This window comes from Numida meleagris, chromosome 17, assembly GCF_002078875.1.
Source record: "Numida meleagris isolate 19003 breed g44 Domestic line chromosome 17, NumMel1.0, whole genome shotgun sequence".
Lineage (NCBI taxonomy): Eukaryota > Metazoa > Chordata > Aves > Galliformes > Numididae > Numida > Numida meleagris.
In genome coordinates this window covers 10,279,962-10,303,307 of record NC_034425.1, presented here as the reverse complement: position 1 = coordinate 10,303,307, position 23,346 = coordinate 10,279,962, and the positions used below count along the sequence as shown (strand labels likewise).

Sequence of the window (23,346 nt, the reverse complement as noted above, 5' to 3'; positions counted from 1 at the left end):
TATATCGCGCCACTGTGTGCTGTTTAGATAGGGTCACAGTTAACAACTCTTGAAGCTTCTTAGTCTGAGGCTTTATGAAGTTGCCCTTCAAGGGCCGGAACACCCCGACGCTAAAAGGATGATTTCTGTCTTTAGGTGCTGAAAGAGTGCAATTGCCTCCTGCTAACTTCCTGCCTGCCCCGGCTCTAGGCTAATTCAGCAAAATGACATTCTTCCCTTAGTTGATTGGAAAAAAAAATCAGCTAACTAAAATTTGAGAAGGCTGCTTGAAATGGTGAATGCTCTGTTTGTTATTTACACTGGAGGTCAGAAAGCTTCTACTCTTCCTTCCTTTCCCACCAGATCTATTGCTGCTTGCACGTTCAGCAGCAGAGGGAGCTCTTACAGAGATACAAAGGACCAGACGAAGCACAAAAAGTCAGCAGGTTCTAAACATGTTTTTTATTTACATTTTTTAGACAGATTTCATTTTATCCAGCTCAGTTTAGCACCATCTGCAGTTGCCAACAACATTTCCTTATAAAAGTAGTACACCAAAGACTTCCATCTCTGCTGCTCTCAGTCGAAATCTGCCTTCCTGCTCTGTTTTATATTTGAGTGTATCTTTTTCTGTCTTAATCGTTCACGGTTCATTTTTTCTACCCTAGAACACAATGAAAAGATTCTTTAGTGTGCAAAAAAAACCCCTCTGAATAGATACTCAACTACGAGTTGACAAATGTCCACAGGCATTGGACATCCCCTGTACTTGGGATGTTACCTTGTTTGTTGTTTTTTTTTGTTTAAAGAAAATCTAAATAAGTATCTGCCATCAAGTCACATTAAAATGTTTCCTAAGAATATAGTTTTTGTCCCTGGTGCACTATTTTAACCAAAAGATCCTATTGTTGTGTTTACAGATTTGCTTCTAGAATGACAGCAAATTGTTTTTATTTTCCCTCCCCAGTGAACAGTGCAAATAAAGGCAATCTCAACAATGGTACCTGGCTACGAGTTGCTGCGCAGTCTCCTTAGACACCACCTTGGGCTTCTCAGTAGCTTCTGTGACCATGACTCTGATTTTTTCTAAACAAATCGCCAGATTCCTCATTTGGTAGCGACTCTCTTCAGAGTTCACAATCAGCTCACCAGCTCGGTTTATCTTATTTCTGTGCTGAGGAGGTAAAAGCATGATGCGATCACTGAAACTTTGTTAAGACTTGTCATACTTTTGCTGGAACTGTAAAGTGTTGGAAGGGAGAGGGTAGTTACCATTGATGCCATTTTTTCTCTCACAGCTTCTGGGATCCAGTCTGCTGATGCCAGGTGGAACCTGACTTCTGCCTTGGTATTCACTGGGAGGAAAAACAGAACTTTTTCAATGCAATAGGCAGCCTTCCTGGGTTTTATGAAGCAGTTCAGTCTGTTCAATGCTGGCTTTGAACATATGGTGATTCCAGTGTGAGTTTCCTGAAGGATCATGATTTATTTCTTGCTACTTTTTTTACATACTATTCTAAAAGACAATGTTACGGTATTTGCACTTCTACACACTACAAGATTTACTGCTATTACTGGCTAATACCTACCTGGCAGAACAGGAAATATTTGTTGTTTCCTTATTTGAGCTAAGCCAACAGTTTATTGCATAGGAAAGCTTAAGAATCCAGCTGGCTTACTGTATGCTCAGTGAAAACAGATTACAGAAGTGATGATGTTTCCTGTGACACAGTAAGAGTGCTTCTGAGAGAACGACTGCTACTCCTGGTCTCAGGCATTGGAAAGTCTTAGGAGTTGTGTTAAAATGTAAGTAATAATGAAAAATTCACAAAGGTGCTCTTTTAATTTCAAGCTCACAGTATTTTACTGTAGACCATAGAGAACAGCTTTCAGGCTTGGATGCTAATTGGGATTTTTCCTTAAGTCTGAGAACCTCTTTCATACCTTTATTAACATTCTGCCCACCAGGGCCGCTGCTCCTGCTGTAGGATACAGTCAGTCGGTCTGGAAGAGAACAGCAACATGCTGACCTGGGAAACAGCCCATAGCTTTGTAGTGAGGAACACAGGTAAGTGATGTCCCAAAATGCTGTGAGACCGAAAGAAGCCTACTGGTGGTGCTTTCAGCTCAAACTAAGCACTGGCTTTTCTAGAATCAGTCCATTTTAATTACATTTTCTAAATATTTGTTATTTGTCATGAGGACAGAAAAAATGAATGATTTGTTCTTAAAGCACGCAGAGCCCACAGCATGATGCTGGCTCCGTGCTACTGTACTATGTGCTTTCATGTGCAATAAACACTTTGGATCAGTTCCACTGAGCCATGACACTCACCCATGGGGATGCTGAGGGCCGCTGGCTTCGCCTCCTCCTGGAAAACACGAGGGGAGGCAATGTTAGGCAAGGAGAGAGGCCGTGGGGCAGCAGGGAGCCTCACGGGCACCTAAGGCCTGGCCCTGCCTGCTGCAGGGTGGCCCAGATGCCTTGCTGCGCCCCAGGGCCCACCTCAGCACAATCCCACCCACTCACGATCCCGTTCCCACTCGCCGGGTCGCTGGCGGTGCCGCCGTCTCGCGGCGGGTACAGCTTGTCCAGGCTGTAGGCGCTGCGGAACTCGGTGCCGGCGGCAGCGCGCTGCGAGAAGCGGGCGGCGAGGAGCCGCAGCCCCCAGGACCCGCGCAAGGCGCGCGCCGCCATCTTGGCGCTTCCGCAGTGCGCTGCGGCACGGCGTCCCCTGGAAACGGCGTCGTTCGAAATGGCGTCCTCCTGGAAGCGGCGCCCGCGCGCTGCGTTCCGGGGCCCACGTGGGGCCGTGCGGTGCCGAGGTGGGCTTTGGGGCCCGGACGGCTGCCGGGGCTGTGGAAGCCCCAGGGGGCGGTTGGGGCACCTTTGGCTTGATGTGGCAGCTCCTCAGGGCACAGGAGCGTGTTAAACGAGCAAAAAATACATGTACACAATCAATATACATATATATATATATACACGTGCACATGTACTAACCTTTATTAATGTATTTCTCAGATCTTTAGGAGAGATGCTGAAGGGGAAAGGGTGCAGGGGAGGAGCAAACCCCTGGGGAGCCATCAGCTGATGGCTGCTGGAGCCCTCGCTCAGTCTTGACCTCAGGGCTTTGTGCTGGGTGGGCGGGAGTGGCTGTTTCTGGCGTCGGGAAAGCTCTCCAGGCAAGGATGGGGCCGTTGTCAGGGCCAGTTTGTCAGGAGTTGACAACTGTGTGTATAAACCTGTGGATGAAGTCAAAATGGTGCTTAAAACGCACAGCGCTCTGTGGGGCTGGGCCCCAGCTGGGCAATGGGAGTTCTGACCCCGAAGTGGGAGCAGGGGCTGTGGGGCGAGGGTCAGTGGCTCTGAGGGGAGCTGGCAGTGCTCGGGGGCCTCGCAGCACCGTGCTCTGTCATAACCACATCTCTGGGTTTGAACCATGGGCCTGCAGGTAAAGATGGGCTTCTGCTCTGCTTCCCCAGCCTGAAAATGGAATGCTTGAAGGAGAAAACGCAGAACTGTCAGAGATAGACTGTGCCATCTGATGACCTTAATTTCAAGGAGGGAACAGGTAAATTGTTGTGATTTGTAGCCAGAGGGTGGGTGAAACCTCCAAAGCAAGATGACTCATTTTACCAACTGCTGTTAAACATGTCAGCATTACTGCTGTGCTGGTGACACGTGCCAAGAACGGTGTTACTGTGCGGTGTGCAGAGGGGCTGGGGAGGGAGCGTGAAGGTCATCCAACCACACTGAGACAGGTCTGAAACGGGCAGCCCTGCTCGTGCTTCATTCCCACACTGCTGGCTGGCACAGGTGTCCAGAAAGCCTTTGTAAAAAGCAGAATGAGCTCTGCTTGGATGACTGGAATGATGGAAGCGTGCTTGTCTTAATGTCGCCTTCCACATTCAGTTCAAACTGAATTCTTGACAAGCTGTCCTCGTTAATCTTAGTGGTGTGATCTGAACAGGGGAATTACTTTTGATAAATTCTGAAATTAGTAGTTTCCTGTTTTGTTGTACTTATTCATTTTAATTGGATATGCTATTGTTTTCTTCCTGTCCCAGTTCTTGGGGTGTGCTATGAACTAGCTGCTGCTTTCTGTTAGACCAGTTTCTGCAGCAATGTGGTTATTTAATACTCCTCTTACCTCTTCAGATGAAGTTGTGGAGTTTTCTTTGGTATTTTCAAGGCAACTTGAAAAGTTTAAATAGAAGGTGGGATAAAAGGTCGAAACGTACTTATTGTTTTCCTCCTTTGATTGCTGGAAGTCTAATTTAAGAAAAAAAAATAACAAAGTGACTCTGAATCAGGACATATATATATGGCCACTCATGTTTTTGGATGCAGAAAGAATGCCCTCAGCAGTCTGCTGAACAATCTGCAGATATATGGCAGCTGCTTCTTTCTTAGACAAAGCAATAATATCGTGTTAATTATATCAGTCATTTTTTGATGTCTGGTTGTCAAAAAAGAACCAAAATAAAAATAACATTTGAATTATAAGCTTAGAAATCGTGCAGTTTTATAAACTTCTGAGTGAAGAGTGTTTTCATTACGTGGCAAATGTTCTTAGTCCAAGTGCATAACATGTGCATTATATAAATAATGCAGCAGTATAGTTTGGCATATTCTCTCTGCTTTCTGCAAAGAAGCCTGAAGCAGTTACTTGACCCAAATCGTACATGATAATCAAAGACATAATTGTTGTGCTGGTCCTAAAAGTAAAAGGAGCTTTAAAGAAAGTCTGAGCTCTGAGAGTACCAGTGTTTCTTTTTATCTGAGAAGAGAATAAAGCATTTGAAAATATATTTAATCTGATGTATGCTTAACTGGGATGCTGATTCACACACTATTGTTTAAAATGGAAAGTGAAGGCAATCCTCTTCCCACGCGTATGCAACAACCAGATGATTACAGAGTAAACACTAGCTGACTTAAAATGACATTTCTTCAGAGATCCCCTAGTACAAATGTATGAGGGCATTGGAGCTGGTCATGCCAGCTCCTGTAATAGCACAGAAACTGGGGAATACTCTGAGAAAATCAACTGCACAAAGCTTTTGTTGCCATTGTTCATTTTGTTTATTTATTTATTTTTAGTCAACTGCTTTCCATTATAAATAAATAAGGCATGAAGGTTCTCCATACTGTTATAGAGCTGGTAGCCACAATCGTGCTGATGGCTCCTAATTTTCTTGAGCCAGGGGCCATAGGGCACCTGAAGATGCAGAGCATGGAAGCAAGGAGCGTGTGGTGGTGGGGAGTAGAGGAGAAGGCTTCTGGAGCGGGTGGGTTTGGGCATCGCACCCTGCAGACTTACCTTGGTGGTACTCAGCTTAACAAAAGACAAAGGGCTGAGGGGATATTTTTTGCATTAATTCCATTGTGAGTGAAAGAAAGGTAGCTCTTCATAGTGTCAAGGCTCGAGACTTGGAGGATAGTTAAGTTTTAAGAGTCTTCCCCCTCCAAAGCCAAATTCGGATTGACATAAATAAATGTTGAAAAATCCCAACTATTTACCCAAAATTTTGGGATGTAAGCTGGTGAAAACAGAATCCAAATTTGGCCTACAGTTTCTCCAGGCCAGCACAGAATAGGTAGCTTACACTGAACTACTCATTTGTTGTGGCTTAGTGCTCAGGGTGTTGCCTAAGCTGTAATGAAATACTGCTTCTCTGCCTAAAACATGTGTCTGTCCATACAAGGTCAACTTCTAGTTTATGAAAAATGGAAACTGGTGATTCCTGAGACTGCGGTGGCCTTTTGGCTGTGTGTGAATGTCTGTGGAAGCAAAAGCGAAGAGATTTCAGTGCTGGAAAGTGAGCTGGAACATAAGAGGTGATGACCTTTGGAGACGGTATCTCAGCCAAGATAGATTATTTTCAACAGAAGACTGAAATCTGTCCTCTTGACTGGGAACACAGAGCAAAAGCACAGGGCAATGTGTGATCAGCACTGCTGCCAGGCCAGTGGTCCCAATGCTGTACGAGTGTGGTGCTTTATCCTTCTACTTGCACGTAAGTCACTGCTAGGCAGCTTTGTAAGCCCATGCGAGCTGTATCGGAGGAGCTTGCTGCAATGGAGACAATGACATCCTGTTGGATAGCACAGTGCAGAGGGCTGGTACCCAGACGGTGAGGTGAACGAATGTCTCTGATACTGTAACAGCACTTCTTATCTAGCTTATGGGAAAGCCCTGGTCATCAAGTTCCTGCCAGGCACAGTGATTCACCTGGGCTGAAATACTGGGAGAGATTTAAAGCAAGGAAATCCCATATGCCTACAAAGTCTGGAGGGTGTGGAGTGAGTTACTAAGTGACATCCACGAAGACAGAACAATCAGTTCTATGTTTCTCTTCAAGTTTTTCCAGTCGCAATGAGCTTGCATTGTAAATAGCTGAAAAACCTGACTGTCAAGAGAATGGCTTGAACAGCAAGAATATACTGCCCTTTGGGGAAGGGGAAAGGTGGGGGAAAGGTCTCTTGGGTACAAGTGTAAGTTCTTAGCCATAAAACCAACGTGGAGGCTTGGGCTGGTGTTCTTGAGCAGCCCCGGAAGTTCTGATGGCTTTTACTGCTTTGCTGTGAAACAGCACTCCAGCTGCTGCAGTGCTGGAGGACATCCAGGCTTTTGCTCGCAGGTAACTGGGCCGTAAGACAAGCTGAAAAGGGTGGAGGAGGTGAACAGTTCTTTGTGGTGTGGTTTCTGTTGCTGTTGAGATGTCTGGCTCATGCAGAGATCCATTATACAGATTCTGAAATCCTCTAACTACAATGTACAGTTTGTCTAACAAGTCACCAGAGCCCAAGCTTAAAAATATGAACTGAGTCTCTGTGACATTTTCTTGCAATTATTCTGTGAATGCTCCCTTCGCATACAAGAACATAACACAGTGCCTCTCAAACCTTCAAAGCAGTGGGGCTGGTGATGTTTCCTGGAGCGGAAGAGAAGACTTGGTTGTTGGGATAGCACGCGGGGATCGCAGAGGGGCAGGGCTCATTTGCTGCTCTTGTTTTTCACCTTTGTGGCATTGATGTCTGCTTTTGTTTTCTGGATGCGGGAGAAGATCTCCTTAAAAAGAGCCTTGTACTCAGGCTGACTCTGCTCCAGCCGCTTGTCCACGGCCTCCACATGTTTGCTGATGGTCTTCTCCATGGATTTCCGCTCTTCCAGCTCAAACCCTTCTCCCCGGAAGTCTCTAAAGGAGCTGTCACGAGAGATAGGGCGGGAGGTCTGGACCCCTGTGTGACGCACGCTGTCCTTGTGCTGCCGGCATTTACTCAGGAGCTCCTCATACTTTTCCAGCAAGGCGTGATACTGCTCGTCCACCTCCCTCAGGATGGACATGCCCCGTTTGCGCACGTTGTTGGCATGCAGCGTGTAATTGCCCTCGTGCCGGCTCACGGCGTCCTTGGTGACGATGGCATTGAGAGCTGTGTCACTGCAGCTTTTCCGGACAGGGTGATTTGGGGAAGGTGTCATTGACTGCCCGTGACTTTTCCCTCCCTCTTCCTCTGAGAGGTCGATGTAGTCTGCTTCTGGGGCGTTATTCAGTGGCTCCAGGAGGGCCTCGGACAGGTTGTCTTCCCTGCTGAGCAGATACTTCTTGACTTGTTTCATCTGCTGCAGCTCCAGGAGCTCTGCCTCCAGCTCCTTGATGCGCAGCTTGCAGTGCTCCATCTCACACACGCGCTGCTCGAGGTCCGAATACTCCTGAATCACAGAGGTGTACTCCCGCTCAACCCGCTCCTTCCGCTGCTTCTCCTGGTTCACCTGGGACCTCAAGGAGTCCACCATGGCTTGCAGGCGCTCGTTCTCCCGCTCCAGCGGCTTCTGGTTGAACTCTGTTGAGGAGCTGTGGACCTGGAACTTGTCTTCATACCTGGAAGAGTAGAAAATGTGTGAGCAAATCAAAGAATCATAGAATCATTAAGGTTGGAAAAGACCTTTAAGGTCATCCAGCCCAACCCCAGCCCATCCCACCATGCCCACTGACCATGTCCCTCAGTACCACATCTCCACCATCTCCCTGGGCAGCCAGTTCCAAATCCTCCAGGATTCACAAAGCAAGGAGGAGGCAGGAAGAGATGCTGATGTGATGAGTTTCCTCTTCTTCATTGCTCCCTTCCTGGGAAGCAATAGAGTGCACTTCCCCCTTCTACTGGGAAATCATTTTTTCCTCCTCAGGATGCCTGTGGCATCCTGTCTTGTTAGAACAGATTGGAAAAAGGAAAGCTCCGTGGCTTCCCCTGGGAGGCATGGTGGGTGGCGGGGGGTATTGAACAGATTTCCAAGTTACTGAAGGGCAGAGCGACCTTCAGAGCCGATTGCAGAGCGGCAACACACTGTGGGCATGAGACACGAGGGCATACGGGGGGGCTGCGGGGGAAGAACCGCTGGGATGTGAAGTGGATTTTGCTGGGGGTTAGGTTATACCCTCATAACACCCCTTGTGTTGCTGTTTGTATCCTCTGGTAGTGAATGCTTTCAGTAAAAAACTTTACTGATTGCTTATCTATTTAAAGAAGCCTCTGTTATGGACAAAGCTGAGCAAGAAACATCCTCACAGGGTCAGTGAATTAGCGTGGTGGCAGGGATTTAAAGACGCTCAAGTGTGCAATAGTGCTGAAGGTGTTTGTACAGCATGTGGTGCCATGTGGTATAGCTTGATTTGTGCTGCTGGGGCTATGGGAGTTGCTGGAATTGTCCCGGGTTTTGTCAGAGAAAGAGGCTAACCCTCTGCCTCCCTGCGGATGGGCAGAGGACAAGGGCAGAAGGCTGTAGGGGCACCGGAGGCATGGCTCTGCCCTCCCTGCTCCATACCTGGGGCTGGAGCACAGCTCCTTCAGGCAGGGGAAGGTGTGGATTGTTCGGCGCCGTTCCCTCTTCTCCCGCCGGATGCGGAGCTGCTCCAAGCTCCGCATCTCCTCCACCTGCTTCTGCAGCTCCTCCACCTGGGTCTGCAGCCCCTCGATCGTTTCCGTCAAGCTGCAGAGAGAGCAGGGAGCACAGGTGAGGAGTTGGGCACAGCGGTCACCGATCTTTGAAAGGGTTTTTTTTTCCCCATAGAGAAAGCCGATCTACGGAGGTCCTAGTGTGTGCCCTGAGAGCGTGACAGTGCTTGCTGTCATGGCAGAGGCTGCTCTCTCTTTTGGATGGGGCAGTTTGTAGAAAAGGGAGGACTGAAGCAGTGCCAAGGGATAGAACCAACAGGAGACCCTCTGTCCTCAAATCTGTTGGCTGAGTCAGCTCTGGGACATGAGCACTATCCTGGAATATCTCTGCACTACAAGGGCTCAAGCACTTCACTCTTCCTCTTGTTTCTCTTGTAGAAGTAAACACTGGGCAGAGATTTTGTTTTATTCTGGCTGTGAGCACAGTTCTTAAAGCTGCTCCAAAAATCCCCCTCTTCTCTGAGACTCCCCCCATCTGTTTGCAGAAGATGGTGTAGCACAAGGACATGGCTTAGTCTGTTTCCAGGGATGACCTTGATCATGAGGCTACTGTATGAGAAGAAATTATCGACAAACTAGTCTAGCTAAGTGCTGGATCTGTGCCTAGTGCACTGCTGGGCTGTGTGCTCAGGACCTCCCTTGTACCATCATGTGCTTCTTATTGAAGGAAGCTCATCCTCCATGCAGGAAGGGCTCTGTGCCTCCCTCTGCCTGGTCCCAGCTGCCAAACCTGGCTGATAAGGGAATGGCTGGAGCAGTGAGAGCATGCTGAGCCCTGGGGCAGGGGGAAGGTGGGATGGGACTCCCAGCCTCACTGTGGGACCAGAGGAGGCTGTACCATTGTATCTTCTGTTGGGATGTCTTGCTTTCCAGCACGAGCTTCTGATTTGCCAGTTCCAGGTCCCGTGCTGTCAGGTCTAGCTGCTCGTAGACTTTGGCATGCTGCTCGTTCATCTGCCGTAGCATCTCCAGCTGCTTGGTCAGATACTGCAAGAAAAAAAAAGAGGAAAAAAAAACACTCCACATCCCAAATCCAGATTGTTTCATGGGCAGAAGTTCCTACAGCCTTAGCTTCATTGTGTCTTGTGGCCAGTTTATCCTCTACTTGACTGAAGCCTCTTCCAGTGGAGGCATTCATGCTACATGATTATGTGCCTAAAACATGACTGATCTCCCCCCATCCTCTGTGAAGGCCGCTACCCTCACTCTCTCTACTTGTCTTCTTTTTTATTCACAATACCCCAAGGAAGTTGATATCCCTGTGAATGCGACCCTTCACTGGAGCAGCGTGTACTTGGCCCAATGGTTACTGCATCATCTGACAGATCAATCACAGAGGCTGCATTTCTGTAGGAATTCAGGCTGCAGAAAATCTGGACCTGTGAAATGTGAGAGCTGCGGCCACAGCCCCCTCCCTGCAGCCTCTGCAGCAGTCTGAAAGCTTTCACCCTGCACAGCCTGGCACAAGGGCATTGGCTGGGATCAGACCCTAAATCCAGGGCTGTGAAGGCACAAAGCCCTTCTCCCCGCTCCTCGCAGTGCCACATGCTGGGAGTTCCCTGCCTGTCTCTGCCCCGTGCCTTTGTCAATCAGTGGTTTCCTATCTTTTTTTAATTCACGGATGTCTGGAAGTCTTCCAGTGGATGCAAACCCACCCTGCGCAGTGAGTTTAAGCCTCTCAGCTTGGTGCCATGGGCAGTAGTGCCCTGACCCCAAAGGGTGCATGAAGCAGCACTGCAGATTGCAGCTCTTTGAGAAAGAGCTGTTTTGTGTCTCGGACAAAGGAGGCTGTGTTCAGGGGGTGCCAAGGGGCTGGCCGAGAACAAACGTGATTAAGAGTGCCTGGAACCAAGGAAAAGCAGCAGCAGAGTGCTGAGAAATGAGCACAGAGGTTGGTGGGTGGGCAGGAAGAGGCCACACATGCCCCAGCTACAACCAACTCTGGTGCCAAAATCTGGTGCACATCTATGCAGGGGAAGAGTGAACCTCTGTGCAGGGGCTGACCTTAACCCACCCTTCTGCAGGCACATATGGAAGGGACTTCAGCTTCCATCCCCCGTGGCACATCCCTTCCTGCAGTCTGTGCTGCTGGGACTGGCGGTGTCACTCTGAGGTGACAGCAGTAACACAGCCACTCCTGTCCCCAGTGTGTGTCCCTACCTCAATTTCCTGCACTTGCTCTTCATTGGTGGCATACATCTGCTGCAGAGACTCCTCCAGCTCCTTGTTGCGCTCCAGCAGTGTCTTCCCCAGCTCAGCAGCCAAGTGCAAGTCTGAAAACAGAAGGGACAAAGTTGCTGTGGTTCCTGCTCTAAGCACAGCTTGCTTTGCACAGGGCTGCTTTAGCAGCAGGTTTTGATGCGGATACACATTTATAGGACATTCAGAATCTGCCCTATTCCATTTTGCTAGGCTGCAGGAGCAAGGAGCGGCTTAGCTTGGGACATCCTACATCACCTTTCTGCATGGCACCATGCACTGTACAGCCAGGATCAGACCCACAAGGCTTGGCTGAGGCTGCAGATCAGTCCCCCATCCCATCCCCATCTTCATCCCCGTCCCCTGTGGGGTTCAGCATCCTCCAAGATGAGAGCAAGGGTTGGTGAAGCCCTGCGGAGCCTTGGGGATGCTCTGTAAATGATATTATTATCTCTAATGAAGGGATTGCCTTGCCTTCCTGTCAGTCTCCATCCATCACCGCTAACAGAGCGACATAAGCAATAGAACCACACACGGCCCTGGGGGCTGGCAGCTCTGCAGCCTTGCTGCACTCCCTGGGGCAGCTCCGAGGCGAGGACTGACACTGTGTATTCCCTCGCTGCCAACTCTGAATGCTTTGAGGAGGCTGCTGAGACTTTTGGGCATTAGGAAGAGTGTAGGGAAAAGAGACATTGCCAGTGTGACCTGCTTAAATTACTGAGTTTGCTGTCTTGGGTAAAGAAACTCCATCCCAGGACTCTGTGATTCCTGTGTTGGCCAAAGCTTGAGCTCCTCAGGTGATGCTGTTTGTGAGCCTGTGGTGGCACAGCTGGCTCTGATTATAGCCCTTTGCTTTCACAACAGTTGGTTGTCTTTATAAAGCCTGACCTTGGGTGACTGCATGGGTGTTCATTTCCCTTGATGCTTTCATGGTGAGTGTCTGGCTTGTTTGGTGGTGGAGCCTAAGCCTTCAAAGCAAGAAGGTAAGGAAACAGATGGTGGTGTGTGTTACTGCTCCTGCCTTGGTATTTCCTCAGCCCATAGCTATGCTGGTCCCCAACTTGTAGCTACAACATGTTTCATAGAGGCTCTGCTGGGGGCTGAGAGCAGCTCTAGTTTCTCTCTGCAGTTAATTTGGATATGCAGTTGATTGGGAAACAGTGATGACTTACTAATAGGGCAATAGGAGGAGAATCAGGACTCCTTGGGTATTCCCCGTGCCTGGGAAAATTGCTCATTTTGGATATCATGCTGTAAAATGAGGCTGATGCTGGCTGCTTGGACACAATCTCTTGTATGGGTGGAGTGCGGGGATGTGATCCTCCTGTTGGATAATGCTGTGGGAAGTGCTGCCGTGCTATTAGTTTGACTGATGGTTGCTTTGGCCCCAGTGGTGCTGGGGACCACCTCCCCAGCAGCTGTTGCATGTCCTCAGATCTTCTCTTCCCTGTGGAAAGGGACTCTCAGCAGTGCCCTTGTTCAGGGTGCTACTCTAGGAAATGACTTTTTAATCATAGTTATTGCTGTCACGCGGCAACCTGGTCTGAGGGCTGTGAGCCCTACTGGGCTAGAGGGACTATGTCCCTCTAAGACAAACTTCTTTTTGTCAAGTGCTGAATTTCTCTGGTTTCCAAAGTGCTCTCAGGGGAGTATTTGGTGTGTCAGCTGGGGACTGGAGAAACAGCTGCACACCAGCAAAGACAGAGGAGAACTTGTGCCTTTAAGCTGCTTGGCATGGCATTTAATGGTACTGCCACCTTGCCAGAGCACATGTCCTTGCTGGAGAGGGGCACACTGCAAATCACATCCGTCTTATCTGATCTCTGCAGCAAGGAGAGCTTGGCATGGAGCAGAGGGCTTCGGGTAATGAGTCAAGTGTGTGCCCGTCCCCATGGATTACCCCAATGCTCTCTCACCATATGGCATCCAATTTAATCAGCTGGAGTTGAGTTAAGTGGATTAGTTAGTGTGAGAACCTACATTGTAATTTAAAGGGCTCTGTCAGCAATAATTTAATGGGGGAAATGGGTGGTGTTTGGGGACAAGTGGGAAAGAAGAAAGAATGGGGCTGAGCTCCAAGAAGGAAATTGATTCCTTTCCATTTTGAGCTTAAGGGCCTGAGAGATTCCAGGCTTAAAGGATGTGGGGGAATTGGTCCTTTCAGTGTCACTAAATGGCCTCAGCCATCATCACGCATGCTCCCTGTCTGCCAGCTGAAGCATCCGCTTAATCCTGTCTGCCCTGCACCTGCTGAGTCCCTTCCTTCCCACCTGTTGTTTTCCCTGGGCTGTCAGAAGGAGGGGGTGCTGTAGGGAAGTGTTTTAATGTCTTCTTTAGAGCAGATTCATCTCGATGAGAAAAGCTGTGATTAGCTCAAGCAGGCTTGGGTAGCACACGGTTTCTCTCCGTAGAGACCACAGTAACCTTGGGGCTGGGTGTGAATTTATCGGTGGGATGTTCCAATGGAGTATGGACTGTTCAGGGATTCTCTCTACAAAGTTCCCCCGAGGCTTTTGTATTCCTCTTTGCTTCTCCACCATCGGATTGGGCAGCCAGTGCTGTACAGGCTGCCCTAATTTAGCAGTTAGTGTGATGCCTCCCTCCCTGCTCCATGCAGAAGGAGAAATGAAGCCATGGAGCATGGCAGTGCTGAAGGCAGCACCCGTGAAACAGCCAACATTCAACTTAAAAACAGTGCTCTTAGGAATACCAGACTTGGGGAGGGGTCTAGGGGAGACAGCATTGATCAAATCCTCTCTGAGAGGCGGTGACCATGACCCTGCAAATGAATACAGCCAAGGAGATGCTCTGCGTCCCTAAACAAAGATGTGTGTCCAGAGAGAGGGGGCTATGCTTCCCTGTGAGCTTCTACGGGAAAGCAAGGAGGGAGATGAAGAGGAGAGAGAGCAGAGCGGAGCTGGGGTTGGATCTGGGCAGTGCCTAGCACAGGGGAGCTGCTGCTGTTGCACAGTGTTTTCCCTTCATCCTGGGAGGCAACTGTCTTGCAGCTGTGGAGGTGACCCAGAGGTAATTGTGCTGGCTCTGCATCACTGGGTAACACCTCCAAGAAAATCCTGGATCTGCAGCAGGTTGTCACTCTTTTAAAGAGGCTGGGGAACAAAGCACAGGGTGTTTGCCTGCAGCAGCATCCTGCAGCAATCCTCATGCAGGCAGATGTGCTGCTGTGGGGCTGGATGCCTCTTGGCTGGGGCAGCTTGCATTATGGCAGAAGTCTGCAGCTGTTTTTGTGTTCCTGGTGATGGCCTGCATCTCTTTAGGCACCCTGAAGGGTGCTTTTCCCTATCCTTGCTTGCAGGGACCTAGGCAGGGCATGTTTCAGCAGCTCTTGGCACAACTGTGATCTGGTAACTATTCACTGTCCTTGTAAATACAGCTTTCTGGAGGAAGCCACAACCCAGAGCACCACTTTAGGCTTTCCCCCATCCTCTCTGATATGAAACCCAGCTGTCCCTGGATTTCTAGGTGGTCAGGATGGGAAAAACCCGGTCCGTGTCCTTAGGAAATGCTGAAGTCTGGGGATTTTCAGCAGGGACTGAAGGGCTGATACAGCCAGTTACAGGGGTTTAAGTGCCTCTCTGTCCCTGGGGAGAGCTGGTGGTGATCCAGAGTTGTGTGAGCCAGGCAGGCTTGCAAGGGGTGTTACAGGTTCTTTGGCTCACAGCGTGCAGGACTTTATGCAGGATGTGTCCTTTGGTTCAATGTCTATTTAGGAATTACTTGTGGTCCCTTCCTAAACAGCCTGCAGTGAGGGCTGCTGCTGCCAACAACGAATTCACCTGCTGAGGACTGGGGAGGAGCAGTGAGTGGAATCCTGGTGCACGGCCTCCGGAGGAAGTGCAGAGGGTGACTGTGAGCTGATGGATGGGGTAGGTTGAGAGTTAAGAACTGATGTTTAATGCTGTTGACGTTTAATTTAATTGCATTTGCTGTCTGCTCCATTACACACGGATACTTACAGTCAAGGGCAGGTGCAATTATTCCTTTCAAAATCTAAATAAATGATGCTATACTGGTTTACCCCAGGGTAGGGTGTGCTTACTGCTCGTTTATTTTTCTCCTTAGTTGCAAGGAATTGTGCTGTCCAGATACATCACAACGAAGATCAGCTTTTGTATATCACTTACTGTTGCTCTGTGATAGGTGATGGAGGGAATCAGTGTTTAGCCCTTACAAGCCTTTGCAAGGGAATGTGCTGGGTTGCAGATGAAGCAAGTGCCATGGCACATCTCACAAACAACCTACAGGCATTTGTGGAAAAGCCATGCCAACATACCCAGTCAGAGAATGGTTCTAGTTGGGCTGAGCTGGTGCTGGGCAGTTCTTTCAGTCTAATAAGATTTGCTGGACTGCCTGCTTGCTGTTGTTTTCCTTTTCTTCCTTTTTTTCCTTCTGTTGTGTAGTTTGTTGTGAACCTGTGGGCTGTCTTTGGCTTTGCAAGCAGCCCTGGCAGGGGGAAGCTTCTGTGGCCACACAGATGTAGTTTGCAGGGGTTCAAGGCAAGCAAAGAGCAACAAGAGCAGCTCTCTGTGCTGCCTCTGTGGCTCTAGACTCTGGAGCAAAGGTGCCACCGCCAAAGAGTGGGAAACCTTGGTGGGCAATGAGGGCAGTGACCCCACCCGCTCCCTGGAAGCAAATCCCAGCCCTGGGCAGGGCAGGGGCTCAGGGATGTGCTGTCTGTGCTATGTTGTGCTGCATGCACAGGGGAAATGTTAGTGCTTGAGCCCTAGGTTGGTTGTCCCTGCTTATAAGCTGTATCCATCTACACAAACCCACGCACAGCAGTCCCATCCCTGTGCCCACAGCCATCCACTTGCATTTTGCTACTTTGTTAGAACGTGATAACACAGAGCCCCTTCTTAGACCATGGTCAGGCTGTATCTGTGTCTTTCCCTGCTGTTCCCTTATCTAAACAGTCTCTGCACCTGTGTTTGCTTTGTCGGCAAGATGGTTTCTAAGAGCTTGGTGACTGGTGGAGGCTCTAGTTGTGCATGTGGATCAGGAAGAGTCCTAAATAAATACATACAAGGGAGGTGGTGGGGAGAAAAGTGAGGAAAGAGGAGAAAGGAACCCAATACTTTCCTGTGGGCATCCTCCTCCAGGCAGCAAAGCTCTAGTTAATTATGTTGGGATGCAGGGAACCGTGAATAGAGAGAGGCTTTTACTCTTTTAAGGCTAAAGACACCAACGCACAGAGTGATGCCATGTGGGAATCTCCATGATGGTTTTGGGGGCCAAGAAGCTGTAACAGGACCAGCACCTGGAGCTATTGCTGGCCAGCTCGGCTGCTCTTGCTGGAGGGAACATAGGTCCTGAGCAGTTCTGGGGCAACCAAATTTAGCACAACTGCTACAGCTGCCCACAGCTGCTGCTTCCTTGTGGGCCAAGGAAACTTGAGGATAGCATCCATCCATGGCTCTATCTGCCATTGCTGTGGCTGCATGGTTGGAAGAGGTCAGCATGGATGTGCTCTAATGGCTGAAACATTCAGGAAGGAGAGAAGGTAACTGAGTAGCACCAGGACAGCTGCACTGTGTTCTGGATAGAGATAAACCAGAGTAACTTCCCAGAAGGCTGTAAAGGGACATGATATTTAAGCCAGCTGAAGAACTGTCAATTTTTGGAGAGGCCTACAGCTGTTTGTCAGATACTAATGGAAAAAAAAAAACAACAACCAAATCACAAGTATAAATCACTTTAAAATTCCCAGCTGTGTACAGACCAGCAGTGGTGTAACATCTAGTCCTGCTCATCTGGTTTATTTTGTATTGGAGATGTTTTCCTAAATTCTTGGCCTTTTGAGCATGGTCAGCAGTAGTGATTTGGTGTGAGTGCACAGAAAGGTGGGAGTACCTCACAGAGCTGTGTGGATAAAGGCTTTTTAGCAGAGGCCACCGACTGAAGTGAGCAGTGCCTGAGCCCCAGCACCGCTGTCAGCAGCGGGATGGGTTCTGTGCTGTCCCAGCTCTGCATGGCTGCTGGCTGACTCAGTGCCCCATCACCAGTGCTAGTAGAGAGGAAAAGAGAGGACTGGAGAATGTGTGGCGGTGGAGGACAGCCTCCATGGACAGAGCATGCTCAGTTCTTGGGCTCCAAATCTCCTGGGACTGGGGCTGCTGCGGGCAGGATGTCCTTCAGGACAGCTCTGAGGCTGTGAACACACAGCAGTTCCCCCAGTTCTGCTCCTTCCCCCAGCTGGAAGTATGTGCCCAAGGTTCGGCAGTCATAGAAAGGAGTTTCTGTGTCAGATAGGAGGCAGGTCCTGGGAGTCACTGCGTGGGACTCTAACTCCCTGTTTGCTTGCTTTCTTCACATAGCAGAACAATCCATATTCTAGGAAAATGCATATGGATATTTTCTACCCAGAATTGGAGGCTCTCATCCCTTCCTCTCTTTGAAGACTAACCTAAATGTCACCTTATTTCCCTGTGCTTTAGTCCTGCTGATCATCCTCAGCAGCTCAGCTTTTAGTCTCTGAAAACTTTCTACTTCCACAAGCTACCTGTGGCAGTGCACAGCTAAATGAGCGGCTCAGCTACTGCAGGCAGCACTGTCCTGCCCTGCTGTGAGGACGAAGGGCAGCTGCTGGGAGGCAAGCAGGCTGCAGGGCTCACCTGCAGAGCTGGGCTGCCAGGAAGGCAACATGAGGGACAGATTTTGAGGTGTCACCTGCTCCCCAGTGTTTGGGCAAGCAAAGTGTGATTGCAGCTGTATGGATCACCATGTGTAGGCTGAGTGATGCAGAAAATTAATGGGTATGGTTGCTAGCAGCTGTTAGTGCTGATCCAGCCAGGGGCTAGTCACTGGTGTACTGCTGACCCTGGGTCTTCACATGGATGAGTGAGGAGTGTGGCGCAAGCTCAGCACCTCGTGTCATTTTTCTTCTTAGCAAAGCAATCAGGTGCTTGGCAAGAGGAGGAGGAATTAAGATACTTAAATCTGGAGACCTTCAGAGGTGACAGCCATAAGGTCCTTAGTCTGCACTGCAGATGGCTTGGCCCAAAAGTTTCTGTGGCTGCCCAGGAGGAGGGAGCTGTTGGTCTTGCAGTGGTGACAGGATGGTTCTGGTTCCTTGTCCTGCTGGCTAACACTCTTAGGCTGTGTTCAGGCTCCTGAGGGTGCTGGGGTGGTGGTGGGAGCCCTCCTGTTGAGCTGCTCTCTGCTCTTTGGCTTAGACTTGAGTGCTGGCAGAGAAGAGGGAGGCAGGGAAGATGTGAGTGTGGGAAGGAGGAGATCAAGGCCATAGAGGCTGGCAGATTGCTGCTGGGTCTGTTCTGCTCTGTGTGGATCCAGATGTGCTTCCGCTGGCACATGGCCTTCTGAATACAAATGCTTCTGATGAGCTGAAAAGGCGTCCCTGGCTCAGATTATTTAATTTTAGCTTCTATTCTTTCTCTCAGGGTCTGGTTGCACCTACACCCTGCGCACAGGGAATGATGCAGTTGTAGCCACATCACAGCTCCCAGTGGCTGGAGAAAGGTTTGCCACAGCTGTGTCCAGCTGCAATGCTTACAGGCACTGCTCCCCCAGCCCCACCTGGACTGAATCAAAGCAGTCCTTGATATCTATTCCTGCTTGGAAAGCCTGGCAGTAAGCAAAGCCATGCTAGTAAGCAACTGGAACTCCATTTTTTACAGCTTTCTTTAAATCATAAGAATGAGACACCCCAGAGGACACCACTACTATTTCCTTATAATTGTCAAGTCTCTTGGCTAGGATGTGAGCCTGTGTTTCTACCTGCTAAGGTGGTTGGTACATCACCTTGAACAGTGTGGGATTACTGTTAGGAAACAGGTCAAGGGTTCTGGAAGGCACTGGTCCCACTTGGACATGGTGGGAGGCTGGGAACTGGGTCCTGCTGCCTCTAAGGCACGTGATGGATGCAGTCAGTCGCTGTGCACCCTTCAGGAGGGAAAGAATAATTGGGATTTGTTCTCTTGGAAAACTGAGTTAATTCAGCAAGTGAGAACTCTGTGGAGGATGGGGAGGGAAGTAACAGGTGCTCAGCATGGAACTGAAGGCATGGTTTCCTCCATGGTGCTAAAATGGTTAATTAACATAATCATCATGGAGCTCCTAGCTAAGCCATCCGTTATTTAGCAAACAGTTTTGGATGTAAATATAATAAATATTTCTTACTGTGAGATGACAATGAGGCCAGCAACCAACTGATGCACAGCAGAACCATCTCTACCCTAGCTCATGTTGCTGCTTGTTTCTCCCACCCTTGCTCCCAAGGACCAGTCTCTAAGCCTATGCTTTTGTCATCTGCCTTCCTAGCTGCTGCCAGCCATGGTTTTGGCATGTCCCTGGCCATTGGGATGTCAATCCTCTTAGTAACGCCAGCCCGACTTCTAATCATGCTGCACTGGGTGTCTCACACTGTGCTTCCACTCCCAGTTTCCAAACTGAGCTTCAAGGCTGTGCCATCCCCAAAGGCCTCTGGATGCCATTATAGCAGGTATGGATGAAGTCTGGCACTGTCCTTCATAATGCATTGTGCAAATTAATTATGGTTGTGATTACCCCGCAGGACCTTTCCAGCTGGCTGATTTCAGTTAAAGCCTTCTCCATTTCTCCTCCTGAGTTTGTGCAAGCCTGTGCAGCCCCCATTCTTACAGAGACAGTGAGCCGCACAGTTGGGCTTTGTTTTGAGTCTGTTTTCCTCCAGTCCTGTGTGTGCTTAAAGGTGGAGCCTGTCCTCAGCATGAATCCATCATCTGGAGTTAGTTTTTCCTGCATGTACACTGCTGGGACACAGCAGAGAACCTGACCTGCAGGAGGAAGGTTCTTATTGTTGGAAGCCAGTGCTGACTCATGAACCTGACATCAGGGACAGCGTCAGGCTAAAAATCTGAGTTCTGTGTTGCTCAACACTCCTGGTACTCATTTGTAGTGATGCTGCTCCTCAGTCTGCCTCCTGCCCCTGGAGCAGTGCCCAGGCTCCTGCTGAGCCATGGGAAGACGTCACCTAGAAATGTGAATTTCTGAGGAGTCAAAGGCTGCACTGTTTACCCAGCTGACAGCTCCATCTTCATCCTCTGCCCTGGTTTAATCTGAGTGTTATGTTTCGGAGAGGAGGGCCTAGTATCCATCTACTAATGCTTCCTGTTAACTGAGAAATTGAGGTCGAAAACCAGCTGCGAAATCCCTGTGGGCTGGCTATCGTTCCCTGTTGGGCCTCTGCCCTGCAGCTGAAGCTGTGCAAACTTCAAATCATGACATAATGTACTGGAGTGTTGGTGGGCAGAGGCACTGCAGCTGGGCTGCAATGTTTCTGCTGGCAGTCAGCTGGCTGGAGCAGATATAGAAGCATAACGCACATAGAGCATGACACCGTTAGAGGGGTGACTGCATTTGCTACCAAAAAATGTTCCCTGTACATAGACAAACCAGTGCAATTCATTCTTGGGCAGCTGCTCTGATACAGGGCTTCTTTCAGCTACTTGCTGACTGCATGCTGACTTCAAAATATGAAGGTAAGCATTCAGAAGAAAGAAGCCCCAGATATACACAGCTACTAACTGTACAGCTTAGGATAAGCATTATGAAGAACTACTGCAAATGCAGGCGGTTACTTCAAAACAAATTACACTAGTGAACACTTATCTTTCTCTAGCAAACCTGTTTTTGCTGTTTGAACCTTGGCGTTCCTTTCTCTCCTTCCCAATTTTTCCTACTTTCATAGCTGACTGGAGAAACCTCCAGAAGTAACTAGGTGCCTTAGAAGCTTTTTTGGGTTTAGGCTTGGACAGCAAGAGCTTTGGGCAACACTTCCAGCACCTACATCTTAGCAATCCCTTATTTGTGATGGGTCTGTTTCTAACTAGTGTGCCTGATAACTCTGCCTGCAGCCACTTGGAGATGAAAGCAATGTCAGAACTACCCATGTTGGATTCTGCCCACAGCACGTTTTCTGGGGAACCAGCTTGCTGTAACACCAAATGACGCCTGCCTGGTGCTGAGGGCAGAGCTGGGCTCCCTGCATCTCAAACTTTCCCTGCTCAGGACGGTTGCTTGGAGCAGCAGAGCTGACGTTTCCATGGAGGTGCTGCTGCAAGATGAGGTGCTGCGTTTGCCGAGCGAACAGAAGCTTTGAAAGAAGGTATCCCACCCCTCACCCGGGATTTACCCCCTCCCCCCCGACCTTCCTCCCCTCGGGCTTCCATCCCTGGTAGCTGGCCGTTTCCTCATCCTTACCCTGCTCCAGGTCCTGCTGGTCGTACCAGGGCTCCTCTTCCTCGCTCTGAAACTCCTCCATCCTGTCGGTGCTCAGCATTTAGCACCAGCGCCCGGGGGAGGTGAGCAGCATGCGCCAAAGGGCCCCCACCGCCGCCGACAGCGGGGATGGAGGCAGGGATGCGGCCTCGGTGCCCCGGGCGGGCCGGGAAGCGGGTGGTACGACGTGGCAACCGGCTCCTGCCCACTGCCGGGCTCTGCTTTCTCCGAGGGAGGCTTCCTGCTGCCGCAGGGGCCGGGGAAGGCTCCAGGGGATGGGGATTAAATGGGGACGCAGCCGGGGGGGCTCGGCTTGCACGGGGCCGGGGGATGCACAAAGGAAGGAAGAGGGCCCCGGCGCAGCCAGGCAGATCCTCTCTCCGCAGCTCGGTGGAGACCTCTAGCATGGAAATGCTGCAAGGAAAGCCGGCGAGAGGGAAGGGGGGGCGAGGCCGATCTCCTCCTCCTCCTCCTCCTCTTCCACGCCCAGCCGCCCTCAGCCTCCCCTCCCGGAGTGCGGGGATCTCTGGTTCCCCGTTCGCACGGCTGCGGGTCCGGCCTCACCACAGGCAGCTCGGTGGCTTCGGGTGAGTGTCCAGCCTGCTCTCCGGTGGGGACGTGGCACCTTCTCGCCTGGTTCGGATGCGTTGGTGCCAGTGTGAAAGGGGATACCCCATATGAATGGACCTGTAGCATTACCTTAGGCTGGTGTCTTCTCTACTATGTTCTCCATTGGGCAACCTGATGAGAAGTCAGTGCTTGTCAACCAGGCTTTTCTTTTTCTGGAAGACAGACTTGTGTTTGATTTGTTTGTCCTTGTTAGCTGTGGAGTCCAACAGAGACTCTAAAGTACAAAGTAACGTATGTGACAGTGGGTTTAGATGAATTTTTACCTTCTGTGTGATGGGGCTCCCCAGATTTATACTCAACTGCATTACCTGCAGTGGTGCATGAAGAAAAGGCAACACGAGATGTTTATGCAAGGGGCTGGAAAAGATGTCATCTGTGCCGGAGAGCTGCCCCAACCTGGCTGTGACAGCAGCGGAGGGTCCCTGCATCGTTAAAGCGATGCCTCGTACTTGGTCCTCGTGTACAGCAGTGGAGGAGGGAAATAACACAGGGAATAGGAGAGAAATGTCAGATGATTCCTTTTGTCACTTGGTGTAATTAACCCTGTGTGATTTCTGTACCAGTTACATGCCAACAAGTGAGAGCTCCCACCACCCTCTTCAGCAGGCGGGTCAGCACTGTGTTTTCTTGTAACACCTTTGAGTCCTCCCCTCCTCTGAAGAAATGAGGTCTGTGGGAGCTGTACCTGAGCACCCCACAAAGCCCTGCTCACAGTGTGTGGGGCTGCTCAGGGCAGAAAACAGCAAGGATGGCTCTAAAGGCAACAGTGTTTAGTGAGGGGCAAACCCTGTGCCCCTGGTCCCTGGGGTTACAAAACGTCCTCTCAGGTGGGGGGGGAATTTCAGGGGGAAGGAGAGAACGAGTCTGGGCAGAGGGCATAAGGAGTAGAGGGAGGTGGAGAGGGGGGAAGGGCCCAGGGGAGAAGGCAGAGGGAGCCAGGGACAGGGAGGGTGGTTTGGAGGGAGGAAAAATCGGGAGAGCTGTGCGCAGAAAGAGAGAAACTGAGGGCTGGCAGAGGAAAGGAGCAAGGGATGGAAAAGCAGGCAGGGTGAGGGAGGGAAGGGATGGAGAAGGGACCGGAGCCCGGGGGAGGAGGCGGGCGGCAGGCCGGCGGGGGAGGAGCCGCGATCCGCGAGGGTTTGACAGCGGGAGGGGAGGGATGGAGGCAGCGGCCCGAGCCGGGGAGGAGGGAGCGGCGCCGTGAGGCACTGCCCGCGCCTGAGCCCGCACTATGGGCAGCGCGGACTCCAAGCTCAACTTCAGGAAGGCCGTGATCCAGCTCACCACCAAGACCCAGGTGAGGGCCGCCATGTCGCTGTGTGTGTGTGTGTGTGTGTGTGTGT

At 50.2% G+C, this 23,346-nt stretch overlaps 3 protein-coding genes and 1 long non-coding RNA gene across 9 annotated transcripts in view; 2 read left to right on the top strand and 2 right to left on the bottom strand.

Annotated features, from left to right (window-relative positions):
- Nucleotides 419-2,729, bottom strand: MRPL58 (mitochondrial ribosomal protein L58). Of its 3 annotated transcripts, none has more exons than XM_021415162.1 (6): nt 2,486-2,729; nt 2,315-2,351; nt 1,924-1,983; nt 1,252-1,334; nt 984-1,153; nt 419-643 (listed from the first exon to the last, which is right to left on the bottom strand). In XM_021415162.1, exons 1-6 carry the CDS (start codon nt 2,675-2,677, stop codon nt 559-561), a joined length of 627 nt encoding a protein of 208 aa, XP_021270837.1. In that variant the 5' UTR covers nt 2,678-2,729; the 3' UTR covers nt 419-558. The 3 variants fall into 3 exon arrangements, with proteins under 3 accessions (XP_021270837.1, XP_021270838.1, XP_021270839.1); XM_021415163.1 differs by having other exon boundaries at nt 2,510-2,728; XM_021415164.1 differs by having other exon boundaries at nt 2,528-2,726.
- LOC110407447 lies at nt 1,944-21,920 on the top strand. 3 transcript variants are annotated; one of them, XR_002443897.1, is made up of 7 exons: nt 1,944-2,047; nt 3,463-3,551; nt 14,897-15,024; nt 19,436-19,616; nt 21,164-21,260; nt 21,366-21,456; nt 21,760-21,920. It is a non-coding gene; the product is annotated as an uncharacterized LOC110407447 (long non-coding RNA). The 3 variants fall into 3 exon arrangements; XR_002443895.1 differs by lacking the exons at nt 1,944-2,047; nt 3,463-3,551 and adding an exon at nt 11,235-12,120; XR_002443896.1 differs by lacking the exons at nt 1,944-2,047; nt 3,463-3,551; nt 19,436-19,616 and adding an exon at nt 11,239-12,120.
- CDR2L (cerebellar degeneration related protein 2 like) lies at nt 5,042-21,434 on the bottom strand. Its single transcript, XM_021415161.1, has 5 exons — nt 21,356-21,434; nt 11,099-11,211; nt 9,777-9,925; nt 8,808-8,972; nt 5,042-7,866 (listed from the first exon to the last, which is right to left on the bottom strand). Exons 1-5 carry the CDS (start codon nt 21,432-21,434, stop codon nt 6,981-6,983), a joined length of 1,392 nt encoding a protein of 463 aa, XP_021270836.1. The 3' UTR covers nt 5,042-6,980.
- Nucleotides 23,113-23,346, top strand: part of HID1 (HID1 domain containing) — a 26,408-nt gene continuing 26,174 nt past the window's right edge. The window contains exon 1 of one of the 2 annotated variants that reach the window (XM_021415156.1): nt 23,113-23,300. In XM_021415156.1, coding sequence (XP_021270831.1) covers nt 23,235-23,300 — 66 coding nt within the window. In that variant the 5' untranslated portion in view covers nt 23,113-23,234. The remainder of the gene's footprint in view (nt 23,301-23,346) is intronic. The other variant, XM_021415155.1, reaches the window with a different exon arrangement.